Source organism: Schistocerca americana, chromosome 6 (genome assembly GCF_021461395.2).
Source record: "Schistocerca americana isolate TAMUIC-IGC-003095 chromosome 6, iqSchAmer2.1, whole genome shotgun sequence".
NCBI lineage: Eukaryota > Metazoa > Arthropoda > Insecta > Orthoptera > Acrididae > Schistocerca > Schistocerca americana.
The window spans coordinates 606171344-606190883 of record NC_060124.1 but is presented as its reverse complement, the minus strand read 5'-3'; the positions used below and the strand labels follow the sequence as shown (position 1 = coordinate 606190883).

General features: G+C 37.5%; 1 protein-coding gene across 1 annotated transcript; it reads left to right on the top strand.

Moving 5' to 3' along the window:
• Window positions 1–12554: 12554 nt before the first annotated feature.
• Window positions 12555–13959, top strand: LOC124620343. Its single transcript, XM_047147016.1, has 5 exons — window positions 12555–12759; window positions 12861–12965; window positions 13130–13209; window positions 13661–13742; window positions 13913–13959. Exons 1-5 carry the CDS (start codon window positions 12555–12557, stop codon window positions 13957–13959), a joined length of 519 nt encoding a protein of 172 aa, XP_047002972.1.
• The last annotated feature ends 5581 nt before the right edge of the window (window positions 13960–19540 follow it).

The following is a 19540-nucleotide window of genomic DNA, read 5'->3' as shown; positions in this document are numbered from 1 at the left end:
ACATTTAAAAAAGCTTTATAAGAAAAAAGAAGCAAGAGAGAGAGTTTGAAAACTAATGTCTACTCACCTGACCTGATTGTCCAGTGGATTTTCTTTCTGAATGATTGACAATTTTCCATAGAATATTAGAGTGTAATATGTTGACCACCACTGCAGGGCAGGCGATGTATCACATATATACTATCACAAGGCACATGAATTATAAGTGGTACCAGTATTAACAAGTTCATTATGGAGAGTCCGTGAATGGGGAAAGGATATTTAAGGATTAGGGGGTAGAATTTTCAGTAAAATCATTCTCATTTCAGAGCTTCACTTGCAGAAGCCCACTTATCAGCATAAGAGCTAATATAGTCCAGGGGAGTATTATTTACTTGTTATGTTTTGGTAGGATAATATTGTACTTGAATGGGGCCAGAATACTATGAGAGATCTACTTGGATACAAGATAATCTGCATAGATCTTGTGTTGCTGACATTGGCAATTTTCACCCTGAATGCATTAATGTGCAGTGAAACAGTCAACTTGAAGAAAAACTTCTCAGCCAAGATCACATTTGTAAAACCTTTATGTATGGTGACTTGTTTTGGAAACAGAGTTACCATCATCTCATCTGTGAATATTGTACATAAAGTATAAAACATATTACAATATGAAAAATAGTCTACATGTTATAAATATAATACATAGTTTGAATTATTATTACACATACCTCAGTACTGGTTAATACATGTGATCAATCTGTGCTATAAATGTACTACACACCTTAATTAGCTAGATAGCTGGTTATGCTTATACAGTGAAAATTAGTTGATGAGACTACACAGTACAGAGCCCCTTATGTAGGTTATTATGTAGGTGATGATTTTTTCCAGCTAATTGAGATATAGAGAACATTTATAGCTCAAACAGGGCACATGTATTAACCCTACCGAGGTATGTGTAATAATAATTCAATCTATTTATTATATTTGATATCAATATAATAGAGGGAAACATAAACAAAAAAATATATTTAAAAACAAAGATGATGTGACTTACCATACGAAAGCGCTGGCAGGTCGATAGAAACACAAACAAACACATACATACACACAAAATTCAAGCTTTCGCAACAAACTGTTGCCTCATCAGGAAAGAGGGAAGGAGAGGGAAAGACGAAAGGAAGTGGGTTTTAAGGGAGAGGGTAAGGAGTCATTCCAGTCCCGGGAGCAGAAAGACTTACCTTAGGGGGAAAAAAGGACGGGTATACACTCGCGCACACACACACATATCCATCCACACATATACAGACACAAACAGACATATTTATTATATTTATGACATGTACACTAGTACTCAAAATGTTGAATGTTTTACACTTTATGTACACTATTCACTGTTTACCGAAACAAGACACCATAAATAACAATTTTACAAATGTGATCTTGGCTGAGAAGTTATCTTTCTTCAAGCTGAATATTTGTAGTTCATCCCTTATTACTCAGCATTGCTACATTGGTGGGTAAAAGTGGCATATGCATGAAAGAAAATAATGATGAAGGGTAAGGATGTCTCATCCTTCACTTGAAAAAGATGCATGAACAAGTGTAGTGCTGTGTGATGAAAGCGTGCCCCTGCCAGTTGCTTATTAATACTTTTACTGGATATATTGATCTAGTTGCCAAACACTTCCAGTAATTTGTATGTGTTTTGCCTCTGAAGCATGAAAATTCATATTTTATGACTGGAAATGCATTGAGAATATTCTACAGAGAATTAGGATGCAATGAGGCAGAAAACTGCTCTGTGTATTGGCATTTGGATGATTTATAGAAACATAATAAACAAACTGTGAAATAGTCCACTGAAGTATTGTGGAAAGTGTTATTCCCTTACTTTGCAGACAGCTAGAGGCAATGTGACGTGTAGCACTAAGTTTTATATAATGGTAGCAACAACAGGTACTGGACATTTGTTTATTACTGTAGTAAATACAAATAGATTTTAATCAGTTTATTAGAACTTACAAGATTTCCATGCAACACAAAAAAAATTTATATTTAATTTTTACATCAAATATCTAAAACTTTAATATGGGTTAAATCAAACAATGGAAACTCTGGTAGAAATGTCAGTAGTGTGGCAAAAATATATTACTACTTATGATAAAGAAAAGACGTTACATTGTAGACAGCCACAATCAAAAGACACTTATATAAAGCTTTCAGTCACAGCCTTCATCAGCAAAAGAGAAACCCACACCTTTCACATACACAAACAAGCAGACCTCATGCACACACAACAGCCCACTCTGGCATTCTGGCCCGAGTTGCTGGAGTTTGCAGTCATATGGGCATGAGGTGTGCTTGCTTGTGTGATGAATGGTGTGTGTCTCTCTTTTGTTGTTGAAGGCTGTGGCTGAAAATTTTATGTATGTATCTGCAGTCTTAATATAGTTTATTAATTTTTAAAGAACCTTAACAAATTCACACAGAATGATGTTCTTCTGACATTTATTGTACTGTTAACATTGGAAAAATGTCAGTTTCTTGTATTACATAGGACAGCTTGGATAGGTATACGTGAAATGATTACTTGTTGGCAGCAGCCTGAATTGTTTGTATCAGTTTGTGGTTGGTGGTGTCATCTTAGTCTCATACATATAACTTACACCAAGATAATAGGATAATTAGGCATCTAGAAGCAGACAGGCGCATTTAATAGAACACTATTATATTTTAGCTATTGGATAAAGTCCTTGATCTTATAGAGGAGAAAGAAAAGAAAGCACGTGCGCGCGCGCGCGCCCACACAAACACACACACACACACACACACACACATACACACACACACACACACACACACACACACATTATTTTTGAGAGAGAGAGAGAGAGAGAGAGAGAGAGAGAGAGAGAGAGAGAGAGAGAGAGAGAGATATATATATATATATATTCATTCGACAAACTGCCTATTGGCTTCTGTCTTGGGTTCTTCGGCCGACGTTCATCTAATGATGTTTCTGATGTTTTGCCAGCACGAGTGGCTGGCATTGTCAAAGCTTCACCCTCCATTGCCGGTGGTGAACTGGAGGCGAGCTCGCGGCTGCAGACTATATGTACCTGGCGCGCCAACATCCGAGGGCTTCTCCGCGGTCATTTCTGGTGCGGTTCTCCTCTTGCTACCTGCGACGGTCGTTCGCTGCAGTACGGGCAGCCAGGATCCGTTTACCTTAAGGCTTTCCTCTTTCTTGTTGAAACTGTTGACATGTTTTTGGATTTCTACAGCTTCTCTGAACAAGCGCGTGTGATAGTGCTTCTCTACAGCCAGAACTTCCGTGTCGGCGAATTTTATTACGTGGTTGGTCTCATTCAGTGCATGCTCTGCCACAGCCGATTTCTCCACCTGCCCCAACCTGCAATGTCGCTTATGCTCTTTGATCCTGCTGTTAATTGATCGTCCAGTCATTCCGACATAAACTTTTCCGCATGTGCATGGTATACGGTATATTCCTGACATTGCAAGTGGGTCTCTTTTCTCCTTCGCCGATCTAAGACACTCTTTGATCTTCCTTGTCGGTTTGAAAATCATCTTTACACCGTGTTTGTGCAATATACGGCCGATTCTGTCCGTCACCCTGGGAATCTATGACAGAAAGGCCATACCCAACATTTCTTTTTCTGGTTCCTTACTTCGCCGAGTGTTTGGCTCTGTTACACTTCTAATGTAATTTGTGGAGTACCCATTGCTCCGCAGAACAGTTTCCAGGTGTTGCATTTCTCGTTTGAGGTGTTGAGGCTCACATATTTGTCCTGCTCTCGTTACGAGCGTACTAATCATGCCTCTTTTCTGGCTCGGGTGGTGGTTTGACAGATTGTGCAGGTATCGGTCCATGTGTGTCGGTTTCCGACCTCGTCGCCACTATAGAATCTTGTACCGAGGTAGCAATGGAGAGGACGTTGTTACGGGTGGCTGGTATCCCCTTTCTACAACACAAATGCACACGTGAATTAACACTGTTCTTTATTTACACGAAGTGATAACTTCTACTTCCATGGTAAATGCTCTGCTCACACAGACACATGAACAGTTTCAACTTCAGGTCTGTTGCTCCCCCATGGGTCAAATGGCAATGTTGGCAGTGGAGAGCAATGGGGTACAAACAAGGCATGAGAGGGAAATGGAGGCTTACAAAGGTAATGGTGGAGGAAGATGCTGCAGCACTATCTGTGGGAGTATGTAGGTGGATGTACTGTGCTGCGGGGTTGGGGGGGGGGAATAAGGGGGGGAGGGAGAGGAACAGGAAAAGGTTGAGTTTGTGTGGGGGGAGGGAGGGATAGAAGACACTACGTGAGGCTCAAGAGGGAACAGGGAAGGGAGCAGGTGGGTGGAGGGCAGGAATTAGCAAAGGTTGAGGCCAAGAAGTGTTACGGGAGTGAAGGATTGTTATAGGGAGAATTCCCACATGCACAGTTCAGAAAAGCTGGTGTTGGCAGACAGAATTGAGATGGCACAGACTGCAAAGCAGGCATCAGAGTCAAGCTCACTGTGCTGTATTGTTTAGTGATATGATCATGATGATGGTAGTCTAGCTGTCTGTTGGCCACAGTTTGGTAGTGGCCTTTCACGAGGGCAGGCAGCTTGTTAGTAGTCATGTCCAGGTAGCTTGGTGCACAGTGGTTGCAGCTAAGATGGTGCACCACATGGCTGCTTTCATAGGTGGGTAGGAAATACCTGTGACTAGACTGGATTATTTGATAGTGGGAGGATGTATAGAACAGGTGTTGCATCTAGATCTTTTATAGGGATGTAAGCCCTGGAGTAAAGAATTGGGAACAGGGGTGGATATGGCCATGCTAGGTTTTGGGGGGGGGGGGGGGAGGCACTGGAATACCACTATAAGTGTGATGGTATGGATATTTCTCATTTTAGGACACGACGAGTGGGAGTCGAAATCCTGCTAAAGAGCACGATTCAGTTGCTCCAGTCCCATGTGGTACCGAGTCAGGAGGACTTCATGGCCACGTAGTGGGTATGCGGCGGATGGTAGGTAACTGGGGTGATAAAGTGCCAGCAGACTCTTTCCCAATGAGGTGAGGAGGGTGAGGACACTTGGTATGTTTGGAGTTGGACTACCTGTCACTGTAGATGTGATAACCATGGGTAGATAGGCTGTATGGGATGGACTGCTTTGTGTTCCTTTATTGTAGCTTAGCTCAGGGAATCCTTTCAATGTCCCAACCATCAAATTATTCATCTCTGGCTGCAGTCTATCTTTCCACAATGACGTATATCTGTTTAAGTTCCATAACTCCGAAGGCATCAGAAACAAATTTTCACAAAAACATATACCTCAGGCCCAAGCATCTCTGTACTACCTCTGCTCCACCCATTAAATCCCCCTGATTTTCAGTCACTCCTCCCATGTGGAAACCCTTGCCCTCCACACCACCTCAAACGACTACCCTCCACTACAACCACCACTACCACAAGAGTGTCCATTAAAACTCACACATCCGTCAGTAGCTTCCAAAACCTGCCTTGCAAATCTGCTACATCAGCCATACCACCAGAACTTCCTCCTCCACCCAACAGAATCCAGAGCCTAGACTGATCTGCAACACTGTTACCGTTCTAACCTCGTCGCCACTATAGAATCTTGTACCGAGGTAGCAATGGAGAGGACGTTGTTACGGGTGGCTGGTATCCCCTTTCTACAACACAAATGCACACGTGAATTAACACTGTTCTTTATTTACACGAAGTGATAACTTCTACTTAATTCGAATAGAGCCCACGAGTTGTGGTACATGCTCCTCAGTAATAGTCCTCTTGCAGATAATATTGGTTATCCTGCTGTTACAAACTGTAGTCTCACTGTAGTCACGCTACGATCACTACTCTGTTTGCTGTGTACTGCTGTAGCCTGAACGAGTCAGTGAGTCAGTGGCTGTCCAGAGGGCGTTCACGGCTTGTCGCCTGTTGGTGTGCATCTCTGGCTTCTCTCATGACAGGCATGCTTGATCCACTGCCTACTATTTATCTTCACACTACATCTTTGCCTAATGGTGTTTTAAAGGCACATTTGCACACTGAGCAGTTATTTAGGAAAAAGTCTTAGTTATAAGTTGAAAAATATAGATATATTAATAAACCACAGATGAAATCCACGGTTGTTAAAGCATTGCCTGCAGCCGCTGGAAAACAGAGGAAGAATTACGATCATCAGATGATGAAAGTATAGGTCACTTTTTTTTTTGACAGGTCCTGTACAGATCGGACGTGTGTGGCACACCGCCATTAACATTATATTATTTCAATATTTTATTCACGAGTTGCAATCACTGGCACTCATAATCAGGTGATGTAAGTGTATTTTTAAACTATGTTTCTATCTTAGAATATAATTATTACTAATCCGTGTATGTTTTATTTTGTGTCACTAGTTATTTGTAAGATTGTCGAGTGTCTCAGCTTGGCAAAGAAATGATCCATAAATTGAAAAGATAGTCATCCAGCACAAACCATCAACGTCTTCGGGTGCTGATCTCAAACACAAAGTCCAATATATAAAAGGCGAATCTGCAAAAGCGTGGTCATAATTAACATAACAGACAATGATGCCTCGCCCGAGCACATAAAAAAGCAAAGTTTGTAAAATATCAAACATAATTAATATTGCATATTGTTATCTCTCTTCTGTGTGTGTAAAGATCAGATATGAAAAAGACAAAAAAATTAAATAAAATAAAAATTTATATTTATAGTGTGCTGGCAACAGCTTATGCCAGCACATTCCTTCCCCCTGAAATGCTACACCATTGTTGTGTAGGGAAGATGCGAACAACAACAGGGAGGGAGGCAGGATGCTGGATGTAGAGATGAGCTGGGAGCTGTGACTGTGCAACATGGCATTTTCCTGACCATACTCCAACATCTGACTTGCGAGGCAACAGAAACATCCTCTGGAAAAATGCTGCCAGGGCACAAGTCGAGGCCTAAAGGTGTGTCCTGAGGTGATGATGGCGATGACGGGTTCGTGTCCGTTGGATCGGTGATTGGGGGCGGTGGGAAGGACACCCTCCTCTAACATTACCTTTATTCAACAGAAGTAATAGATCTTGTATAAGTTAATGTTATCTCAAACAATGGAAAATCCAGGATGGAATGTAACAATGTGGTTTCAGTTATCTGAGACTGCAGATGCGTGTGCAAGTTGCATTTGCATGAGTGTGTGTGTTTGTGTGTGTATGTCTGTCTATTGCTGACAAAGGCCTTAATGACTGAAAGCTATAATTGTGTGAATCTTTTTGTTGTGCCTATCGTGATTCAGTATCTCCGCTATATGATTAATTTCAGCTGTTTAACTAAAAGAATTTCATATGATTTTGTATACGATGTATTATATTTCAGGCTAAAATGTATAAAAAGAAATTATTTCATTTTATTTGTCACAACTGATATGAACAGTTAAAATTACTCTTCTTTTAGAAACATTTGAAATTACAAAATATCTGGTACACATAAAATTCCCAATATTAATTGCACAATCTGATGATATTTATTACATTTACTTCTGGATTCATTTATAAAATAATGGTATGAATTGGTGAAAATTCATTTGTCAATAAAGTTTGTAAACTCTGTGTGATATTGTTAGTACCACAGAATGAGTTAGTAGTGGGCATGCCTCTGATGTGATCAGACATGTTGTTATATTTGGCAATAACAATGTAATTTTTGATAATGAAGAGGAAATTTAAAGATGATGTGGTATAGAAAAATGTGACATAACGAAAATAACAGAGCAACTTACTTAGACTGTATCATGTAATTTGGAGCCTACAAAATAAAAAAAAAATTCAGCCTCAAGAGCCAACCCCTAGATCCGATAAACTGGAGCCAACTATGAGAAAATAAGATAAGTAAAAAAGTTATTTGAACATCTTACTCCTCTAGAAGCTTATTAAAAGATTATATTTCAAAGAGTGACAATCAACAGGTGATATGAGGGAGGGTAAGATTACAATTGGTGGTGTCATCCGGGATCAGTTGACTGATAATGAAGTTTAGTTCATTGCAGAAGAAGAAGGGGCAGTGATTCACTCTCACATGGATTTCTGATCACCCAGAGAAAGAAGACTGAGAGCTGCCTGACAACAGTGATGAGATACTACCAACAATGACGGACCAGATCAATTGAAACAGGACTTTACAACTGCAATGAGTGACATCAAGAAGATGAAAGATAAGTGCAAACTATTTGTGAAATTAATTTGTTTGTGGACTCGTGCTTGTTAAGAAAATCAATAGAGATGAGGGTAGTTGTGATGTAGAAGCGAAAGCTATGGGATCCAGTAAGGACGTGTTTGAGCTGAGTGAAAGCATACTCAGAAAAGAAACAATAAAAACTGTTTTGGCAAAATTAAAGGACGTGAAGTCAGATAACAATAGCAAATTTAGTGCAGTTAATGATAAGTTGACTGAAATGAGAAAAGATAACAAAAGCAAATGTAGTGCAGTTAATGAACAGTTAACTGAAATAAGAACAAATAATAATAGAAAATTTACTTCACTATTAAATGATCTAAAAACTGAAAACAATAATAAAATAGACCAGCTTAGTAATCAAGTTTCAGAGCTACAAAAAGGATTGTTAGAGGTATTATAAGGTGTGAATAAAAAGTAGATGTCTTATAAAATAAATTTATTGTTTCGGAAAATGAGTTAGTTGCAAATATGCAACACAGACAAAGAATGTTAATTATGTCAGAGTTGACTAGAAGGTCATAGTAGCAAAAATGGAACAGAACATTAGTGGTTTAGATAAAAAAAATTTAAATGTTGGAAACAATATGCAAATGAATGTAAATATTTTAGATCAAAAAATTTCAGTAGTTCACAAAAATTCCATTCACAACAATCTGTATGCAAATAATGCTACTGTGCGGTCCAGCATTCCAATCAAAAGTTTTCCATCAGACAATTTACATCCAGTGGATTTTCTGTGCCTCTGTAGAGAGAGTTTTGTCAGACATGAGTGATAATCAAAAAATTAAATTTGTTAAAAGATGTCTTGAAGGTGAAGATCTGTCTTGGGTGAATCTAAATTTAAGTCAGTGTGAAACATATCAAAGTTTTGAAAAAGTTTTTTAAATAAATTATGATCAGAAACTGAACAGTGGAGAATTAAAAGTGAATGTTTGAATGGTCCTAATTATAGGAATGGTGATGGTACCTTGAAAGAGTTTTGTAAGAACCAGCTTAAGAAATTAACACACCTTGGGAAATCATTTAATGAAATGACATTGATTGATGCACTTAAAAAGAGATTACCAGAAAGTTTGCAGTGGGATTTAGTACATGGACCTAATGATGGCCTTGAACAATTTTTACAATATGTTGACAGGCTGCATAGGGCAGCAGAAAGAATTATGTACAATAATAACTGGAATGATAGAGATCACAATGGGAATAACTACAGAAACAGAGATGATGGTAACTTATATCAGTGTCAAAATGTTAACAGAGATAAAAATTTTGAACATCAGCAGAATAGGAATAATGGGTATAACCATGGGCAATTAAATATAAGAAATAATTGTAGAGGTAACTACTTGGGACATGGCAGTCCGTCTCAATGAAAGTCCACAGCTTGAGAGTGAGGAAACACAACAAGCACACGACACCTAATGTACACTTGCAATTAGACAATAATATCACTTTTAATAATTTGGCACATTATCTGAAGTTGAACAGAAGCAATATCAAATTTCTCATTTATGTTTTGATCAAAAGTTTTGGGATACCATGTTTAATCACTCTAAGAGGGTGTCAGTTAATGTTGTTAGTGAAAACTGATCTTAGTAATACAATACTTATGCTTCACCATTGTTATTGTAGACACTCTACCACTGAGGTACGACCTGCCTGATTGGTGATGTGTCAATACAGAAATTAGGCAAACTAATGATAAACTGAGATATCTTTGTGCTAAATTTACAAACGTAAAATTATTCGATATTAGTGGCTATGAAAGAAACAGTTTCACTAGACATGGTATGCACCTGAATCTGCATGGCAAAAGGGAACTTATCACAAATATAAACCAGGCTATAGAAGAAATATTAAAAGAAAATCATCATAATGAAGCCTATAATTATGCTGGGTGCTCCTTCACAGGGAAACTGCTAAAATGGACCAAATCTTACAGGATTTGGTCTGAAAATTTATGTATTTATTTTTCTGTTATTTGTTCTGTAGATCATACAATTTTTACGGCAAAGCACATCATGATATAGGACAAGTCAATTTGAAAATTATGTTAAGACAGTGTATAATGAGAGATGATGGTAATGGCACATAACTCACATAGCAGAATACATATAGGATGTATAGACAAAATATTTAAAGGTGGTGTGTGATGAGAGATGACAGTGGTGGTACATACTACCCACAGCAGAAAACTGTAAAATCTATGAAGTGAACAGTTACTTGATGCAGAAGGCATCTTACAGTGAACACATCAGAGTTTTAGATGTAAATAGCTTCCTCCAACAGAAAGACTTCACTAGACATGGGCTTCACTTACATAAAAATGGGAAAAAGAAACTGTGTGTTAACCTGCTGAATGTCATCTGGTAATAAGAAATACCATAAAACGTGTTACACCAGTACACCAAACATATTTGTGGTCCAATGAAGCTAATTTGGTGGACAATCTCAGAAGAATGAGCAATACTGCAGCTGAACCAACAACAACACCAGGAGCTGAAGAGCCATCAATAACAACAAAAGTGAATATGCAGTCAGGATCATCAAGGAAAACATCAGAAACAGTGTTAGAAAAGAAGAAGGTATCCACAGTCAGCACCAAGTCACCACCAACATCCTGTGCAAAAATCTCGTCAAGTGCCACAAATTAGTCAGCCCAGGACATCCAAGCGGAAACAGCAAAAACTGTGCAGCCACACTCCAAATCAGTACCACTGGAAACTGTGACAAGATCTTCAACAAGAAAACACAGACCTCCAGCCCACAGGCAGGATTTTTTGTGGGCAAGAACACCAGTAGCTCCCTGCTAGCAGCAAACCAAAGGAAAACAGATGCAGAGCAAAATCTTCATGAACCAAAACTACAAGGAAACCTGGTGAGTGGTGTCGAAAATCATTCCATTTGAAAACAGTACTTATTATCCTTTAAAATATTACACCAAATGTGGAGTCAATGTTTAATAAGTTAATAGAAATAGATCTCTTCCAAAAAACAAAGTCACACTTAGATGTTCTCTGTATTACTGAACACTGGTTAACAGAAGACAAAATTAAAAAAACAACACTTGGCGAATTTACCCTAGCTGGTTATTCTTGTTGGAACAAAAGTAAGGGAGGTGGTACAGCAATTTATATATAAAAAAAAATTAAACTACAAAAGCCTCACAAAGCACAATAATATGCAAATAGAAACAGACTTTGAATTCTCCTTAATTATCTTAACAGACTATAACCTATTGATACTGAATGTATATAGAGCCCCTGATGGGAACATCCAAACCTTCAATCACTCCCTCGAAGTACTACTCACAAAAATTCACTCACTAAACAAAAATCTATTAATAAGTGGAGATTTTAATATTGACTTCCTGGAAAAAACAAAGATGAATCGTTGAATATTACAAATTCATTCAACCTATCCCCAACAGTAAACACACCAACCAGGATCACAAAAAATTCAGAAACAGCTCTAATTCAGATTTTCATAAACGCAGACAAACTACACCACTCAATCGATGTCATCAGCACAGGTTACAGTGACCACAAAGCGCAAATAGTAACGGTGAATTTAAATTACCTAAGACAATATCCCACAAAAACTAAAATGCAAAGGCAATTTAATGATGATAATATAACTCTTTTTAACTACCTGTTAAGGGCTAAAACTGGGCAGAGGTCTATAAAAAAATGATGTAAGCTACATATTTAATTCCTTCCATGAAACATTTCTCCACCACTTCAATACTGCATTTCCAGTGAAATCCAGGAAAATCAGAAACAAACACACAAACTCATGGGTAACAAAAGGGATAAGGATTCCAGCCAGAAAAACCATGACTTAAAAAATCACACAAAACACCATGAAGTCTATGATCAGTTTAGGTCATATTGTAAGACCTGTTTTGCATTCTACAGAAAAGTAATCCAACAAGCAAAAAAAATTATACAGTTAAAAACTTATAAAGGAATCTAACAATAAAATGGAAGGCTTGTGGACAGTAAGCAGCATGTTATAAACAAAACATTAAAACTAAACCTAAATGACGAACTCACATAAGATCCCCACAAAATAGTAAATGGTTTTAATGACTATTTTAGCAAAATAGCAGAAAACCTGATAAAGGAAAACTGCCACAGACCAAATACTCAACACCAAACAATAATGGAAACCATACCAGTACAGGCATCAATGTTTCTTCACAAAGTCTCCAATACTGAAGTACTTACAGCTATAAAAGGACTAAAGATTAAGTACTCCAGTGGCAGTGACAATATTCCTGACTTAATTGTAAAGAAATGCGGAGAATCCGTTGTAGAGCCCCTGACCTACTAAAGACTTCTAAAATTACCCCACTTCACAAAAAGGGCCCTAAAAATGATGTAGCCAATTACAGGCTCATACCACAACTCAGCTCATTCTCAAAAATATTTGAAAAATTATTTTACACCAGATTGGTAGACTTTACTAATAAACTATTCTTATTAACAAAACACCAGCATGGTTTTAGAAAGCAAAAGATGACTACCATAGCTATTTATGAGTATCCCAACAAATCTTAAAAGCACTGGATAATAAGGAAATCTCTACTGGTATCTTTTTAGGTTTATCCAAAGCCTTTGATGTAATATGGCTAGAATCTTACTTGTCAAACAGATTACAAAAAGTTGAAATTAATTTTGAAAAAAAGAATGCAACCACCCATCAATGTACTGTCCACTCCTCTGACACAATGCCTATTAGATATGGTGTGCCCCACAAGGCTCAATCCTGGGACCCATACCGTTTCTGATATACATTTATGACACAAGTACAAAGCTTGCTACAGGACATACCACACTCTTTGCCAATGACATGAGTATACTAATAACAGGTACTGATACAGAGGACCGCAACCAAAAAATTAAACTGCTTATGTCATCACTCAGCAAATGGTTCAACAAGAACAAACTGGTTATAAATATACAGAAAACAATGTACATCAACTTCAGACTCTCATCCCAAAAACAAGAAATGCCCAATGTGATTCTAAATAACCAAGAGCTTACGTGTGTGGACTCTGTCAAATTTCTTGGCATATGGCTTGAAGAAAATCTTAAGTGGGAGACTCACACAAATTATATCTCAAAAAAGCTATCAACTGTGTGTTACATTTTAACGGTACTCAAAAAATCAGTCACAAAATCCGTTCTATGCATGTATATTATGCTTACTTCCACTCTACATTACAGTATGAAATCATATTTTGGGGGAACTCACCTGGGGCTAGATCTATTTTCAAAATGCAAAAAAAAGGCAATACGCATAATATGTAACCTAAGAATCATGCAAACAACATTTCAAAACAAATGGCGTTATGACACTGCCCTCTGCTTACATTTATAATATCATCTCATTTGTCAAGTCATACCTGTTAAACAATTACTGCACATTAAAATTCAATGGAGATATTCATAACTATGTAACAAGTCAGCAATCTGACCTACGTATGATTCAGTCCAAAACTATCTGCTACCAAAAAAAGTGTTTTAAATGTTGGGATACAAATGTATAACAATTTACCAAAAGACATCCAAGCAACAAAGCCTTCACACATCAGTTTAAAAAATATCTCTTGGTCCAATGCTTTTATGCAGTTGATCTTTTTTTTTGAAAGGGGTTAAAATTGTAAACAATTTTATAATAAATGTTCAATTGGTCTGAAAATTATATACTGTGCATGTCTATGAAATATACTGGATTATTTTGCTATTACATTTGTATCGGCTGTTTGTATTTAACTATACAACACTTGTATTTACTGTTTTGTTAAAGATAGATAACTTCCTCACTACAAAATAATGTAAAAATCAATTTGTAAAAATTACTTGTAAATATGCTCTCTTGACCTGTCCAATATCATATGTACAACTGTACAATACTATGATTGCCTGGATCAATAAAATACAATGCTACATATAACAGATCAAGTCAGAATATGGATAAAATACAATAATTAAATTATCTTACTAAGTAGAAATACCTACAAGTGAATAACCAGCTTATTACAAGTAATTAAAATTTCATGGTACATGCTTCACATAGCAGAATGCATATATGAGATACAGACATAATATAAATAAGATACAATAATTAATTTATCTTACTAAGTAGAATATCTGCAAGTGAATAAACAGCTTATTACAAGTAATTAAAATTTTCTTTTGTTCTACAATATTACAATAAAATTAATATTGTAGAACAAAAGCTAACTGGCGCTTTTCATTTATTATAATGTTGTTCTACCAAGAACTGACAGAAGATTCTGTTAACAATTAAAATTTTGTTTCAAGAAATTCATGTATGGAATAGAAACAATGATTTAGTGGCAATTCCTTTAATTTAATTCTCATAATTTTTGGGTTTTTGCTTGTTTTTTTTTTTTTTTGTCTGCTGGGAGGTGGTTGTATATTTTAATGCCTATACACTTAACCCCATTCGCATATAATTTTGTGTTGTGAGCTATAATTTGTAGCTGCATTTTGTTTCTAGTGTCGTGTGTGGTGGTCTGCATTTCTGTGGAGGGATTCCAAGTGCAGTACTATAAAACAAGCTAGTTCCATTATATAGAAGCATGGAAGTGACAGGATTTTTAACTGTTGAAACAGTGGTTACAGTGTTCAGTTCTTTTGTACATTTCATTATTCTTACCACTTGTTTTTTGTAACTTGAAAATTATGAGAGAATCAAAGTTATTTCCACAGAAGATTAGGCCATGTAGACAGACTCAAACAGGGCATGGTACACCAGCTTCAAGGTATCTACACTGACTGTGTCTTTTAATGATCTTAATAGATAACAGGTTTTATTAAGGTTTTGTGACAGTGCCTCAATATGTGGCTGATAGTAAGTCCAAGAAATGTGGCGTCCTGCCTGTTTGTAATGTCATCTTTGCCAATAACTATAACTGCTTTTAATGGGGTAAGATTTTGTCTAGTGTGGAAGTTTATACTTACAGTTTTTGAGAATTTATGAGTAGTCTATTTGCTTCAAACCAAGATTGTAACTGACAAGTAATTTCATTGACTGCATCTTGCAGTGTGTCACCTCTACTGGTTATCAGGATATTTGTGTCATCGGCATACGCAAGGAGCTGGCATTTGCTATGTTTTCTGGGAGATCATTTACGAACAATATGAAAAGAACAGGGCCAGGAACAGAGCCCTGAGGGACACCATTTGTTGTATGTAGTGTATCTGACCTTCAGTGTCTGGATGTCTTTGATTTTCTTATTTCTACAAATTCCTTTCTTTCACTAAGGTGTCTATGGAACCAATTGGGGGCTACACCTCTAATATCATACTTCTGGAGTTTCATAAGAAGCAGCTTGCGGTCAACCATGTCAAATACCATGGACTGATCAAGAAATATACCAACAACCAGTTGTTCATGGTCAATAAAACCTGAGCACTTTTCTAGAAATGCATACAATGCATGTGGTTGGTACCTATAATTTCCGAAATCCATATTAGGATGATGTGACTATGTTGTTTGAATTTAAAAATATTTCTAATGTAATTAAATAATGACAAGCTTCCTGAAGAGGAAATTAAAACACACAAAAGTAAAAAACAATATCTTAATGGCTCAGAGAGGGAATGAAATAGATGTAAAGTAGATCCACTTACCATTGTGGAAGTCAACATTTGCTGCATTAGGAACAAGATGTTAGAGTTGGAACATTTTTGTAAAATTAAATAAAAAAGTTATGTACTGTGTGTCTCAGAACATTGGCTTACAGAATATCAAGTAGATTTGTTCACACCTAATGAGTACATTCTGGCAGCTATAATCTGTAGAAACGAGAGGAAAAATTGGAGGGGCCACAATATTTATCAGACAATGTATACAATTCTCTAAAATAGATGTAAGTTCACACTCCTCAGAATTAGATAGCAAATTTACTTGTATAAGACTGATAGACCAAAATATTGTAATTGCAAGCTTGTATAGATCTCCAAATGGTGATGTAACTTATTTTTTGAGAAATTTGAACAGATGATGAGAAAAATCTTAAAACTCAAAACAAATGTAGCAATATGTGGTGATTTCAACATTGACTTGCTAGACACAGAGGAACTCAACACAAAAACATTCTCAAACCTACTCAGATCACTAAATCTATTTTATACTAACAATAGCCCGACATGTGGAAATGCTTGTTTTGACAATATTACAGTCAATTTTTCAAGAAACCTATATAGTGTAAGCTTTGCAGATGGATGTTTTGCAGATCACAAACCTCTACTATTAACATACCAGTATACACAGTCAGATAAGAATTATTAGGTCGCAAATAAAAAACCAAGCATGACATGGGTAAGAGGTCAGAAAGAGGAATATCTTAAATTATTCACAAACTCCCTCAGGAAGGTATACTGGGACTTCGTGTATGAATACGACACAGATCAATCAACTGTTGAAACTCTATTTACTAATTTTCGTAAGATATATACTGACTTATGGTACCCCCCACCCCCATGAACCATGGACCTTGCCGTTGGTTGGGAGGCTTGCGTGCCTCAGCGATACAGATAGCCGTACCGTAGGTGCAACCACAACGGAGGGGTATCTGTTGAGAGGCCAGACAAACGTGTGGTTCCTGAAGAGGGGCAGCAGCCTTTTCAGTAGTTGCAAGGGCAACAGTCTGGATGATTGACTGATCTGGCCTTGTAACAATAACCAAAACGGCCTTGCTGTGCTGTTACTGCGAACGGCTGAAAGCAAGGGGAAACTACAGCCGTAATTTTTCCCGAGGGCATGCAGCTTTACTGTATGATTAAATGATGATGGCGTCCTCTTGGGTAAAATATTCCAGAGGTAAAATAGTCCCCCATTCGAATCTCTGGGCGGGGACTACTCAAGAGGATGTCGTTATCAGGAGAAAGAAAACTGGCGTTCTACAGATCGGAGCGTGGAATGTCAGATCCCTTAATCAGGCAGGTAGGTTAGAAAATTTAAAAAGGGAAATGTATAGGTTGAAGTTAGATATAGTGGGAATTAGTGAAGTTCGGTGGCAGGAGGAACAAGACTTCTGGTCAGGTGACTACAGGGTTATAAACACAAAATCAAATAGGAGTAATGCAGGAGTAGGTTTAATAATGAATAGGAAAATAGGAATGCGGGTAAGCTACGACAAACAGCATAGTGAACGCATTATTGTGGCCAAGATAGATATGAAGCCCACACCTACTACAGTAGTACAAGTTTATATGCCAACTAGCTCTGCAGATGACGAAGAAATTGAAGAAATGTATGATGAAATAAAAGAAATTATTCAGATTGTGAAGGGAGACGAAAATTTAATAGTCATGGGTGACTGGAATTCGAGTGTAGGAAAAGGGAGAGAAGGAAACATAGTAGGTGAATATGAATTGGGGCTAAGAAATGAAAGAGGAAGCCGCCTGGTAGAATTTTGCACAGAGCACAACATAATCATAGCTAACACTTGGTTTAAGAATCGTGAAAGAAGGTTGTATACATGGAAGAACCCTGGAGATACTAAAAGGTATCAGATAGATTATATAATGGTAAGACAGAGATTTAGGAACCAGGTTTTAAATTGTAAGACATTTCCAGGGGCAGATGTGGACTCTGACCACAATCTATTGGTTATGACCTGTAGATTAAAACTGAAGAAACTGCAAAAAGGTGAGAATTTAAGGAGATGGGACCTGAATAAACTGAAAGAATCAGAGGTTGTACAGAGTTTCAGGGAGAGCATAAGGAGACAATTGACAGGAATGGGGGAAATAAATATAGTAGAAGAAGAATGGGTAGTTTTGAGGGATGAAGTAGCAAAGGCAGCAGAGGATCAAGTAGGTAAAAAGATGAGGGCTAGTAGAAATCCTTGGGTAACAGAAGAAATATTGAATATAATTGATGAAAGGAGAAAATATAAAAATGCAGTAAATGAAGCAGGCAAAAAGGAATACAAACGTCTCAAAAAAGAGATCGACAGGAAGTGCAAAATGGCTAAGCAGGGATGGCTAGAGGACAAATGTAAGGATGTAGAGGCCTATCTCACTAGGGTAAGATAGATACTGCCTACAGGAAAATTAAAGAGACCTTTGGAGATAAGAGAACGACTTGTATGAATATCAAGAGCTCAGATGGAAACCCAGTTCTAAGCAAAGAAGGGAAAGCAGAAAGGTGGAAGGAGTATATAGAGGGTCTATACAAGGGCGATGCACTTGAGGACAATATTATGGAAATGGAAGAGGATGTAGGTGAAGATGAAATGGGAGATATGATACTGCGTGAAGAATTTGACAGAGCACTGAAAGACCTGAGTCGAAACAAGGCCCCCGGAGTAGACAACATTCCATTGGAACTACTGACGGCCTTGGGAGAGCCAGTCCTGACAAAACTCTACCATCTGGTGTATGAAACAGGCGAAATACCCTCAGACTTCAAGAAGAGTATAATAATTCCAATCCCAAAGAAAGCAGGTGTTGACAGATGTGAAAATTACCGAACTATCAGTTTCATAAGTCACAGCTGCAAAATACTGACACGAATTCTTTACAGACGAATGGAAAAACTAGTAGAAGCCAACCTCGGGGAAGGTCAGTTTGGATTCCGTAGAAACACTGGAACACGTGAGGCAATACTGACCTTACGACTTATCTTAGAAGAAAGATTAAGGAAAGGCAAACCTACGTTTCTAGCATTTGTAGACTTAGAGAAAGCTTATGACAATGTTGACTGGAATACTCTCTTTCAAATTCTAAAGGTGGCAGGGGTAAAATACAGGGAGCGAAAGGCTATTTACAATTTGTACAGAAACCAGATGGCAGTTATAAGAGTCGAGGGACATGAAAGGGAAGCAGTGGTTGGGAAGGGAGTAAGACAGGGTTGTAGCCTCTCCCCGATGTTGTTCAATCTGTATATTGAGCAAGCATTAAAGGAAACAAAAGAAAAATTCGGAGTAGGTATTAAAATTCATGGAGAAGAAATAAAAACTTTGAGGTTCGCCGATGACATTGTAATTCTGTCAGAGACAGCCAAGGACTTGGAAGAGCAGTTGAATGGAATGGACAGTGTCTTGAAAGGAGGACATAAGATGAACATCAACAAAAGCAAAACAAGGATAATGGAATGTAGTCTAATTAAGTCGGGTGATGCTGAGGGAATTAGATTAGGAAATGAGACACTTAAAGTAGTAAAGGAGTTTTGCTATTTGGGGAGCAAAATAACTGAAGATGGTCGAAGTAGAGAGGATATAAAATGTAGACTGGTAATT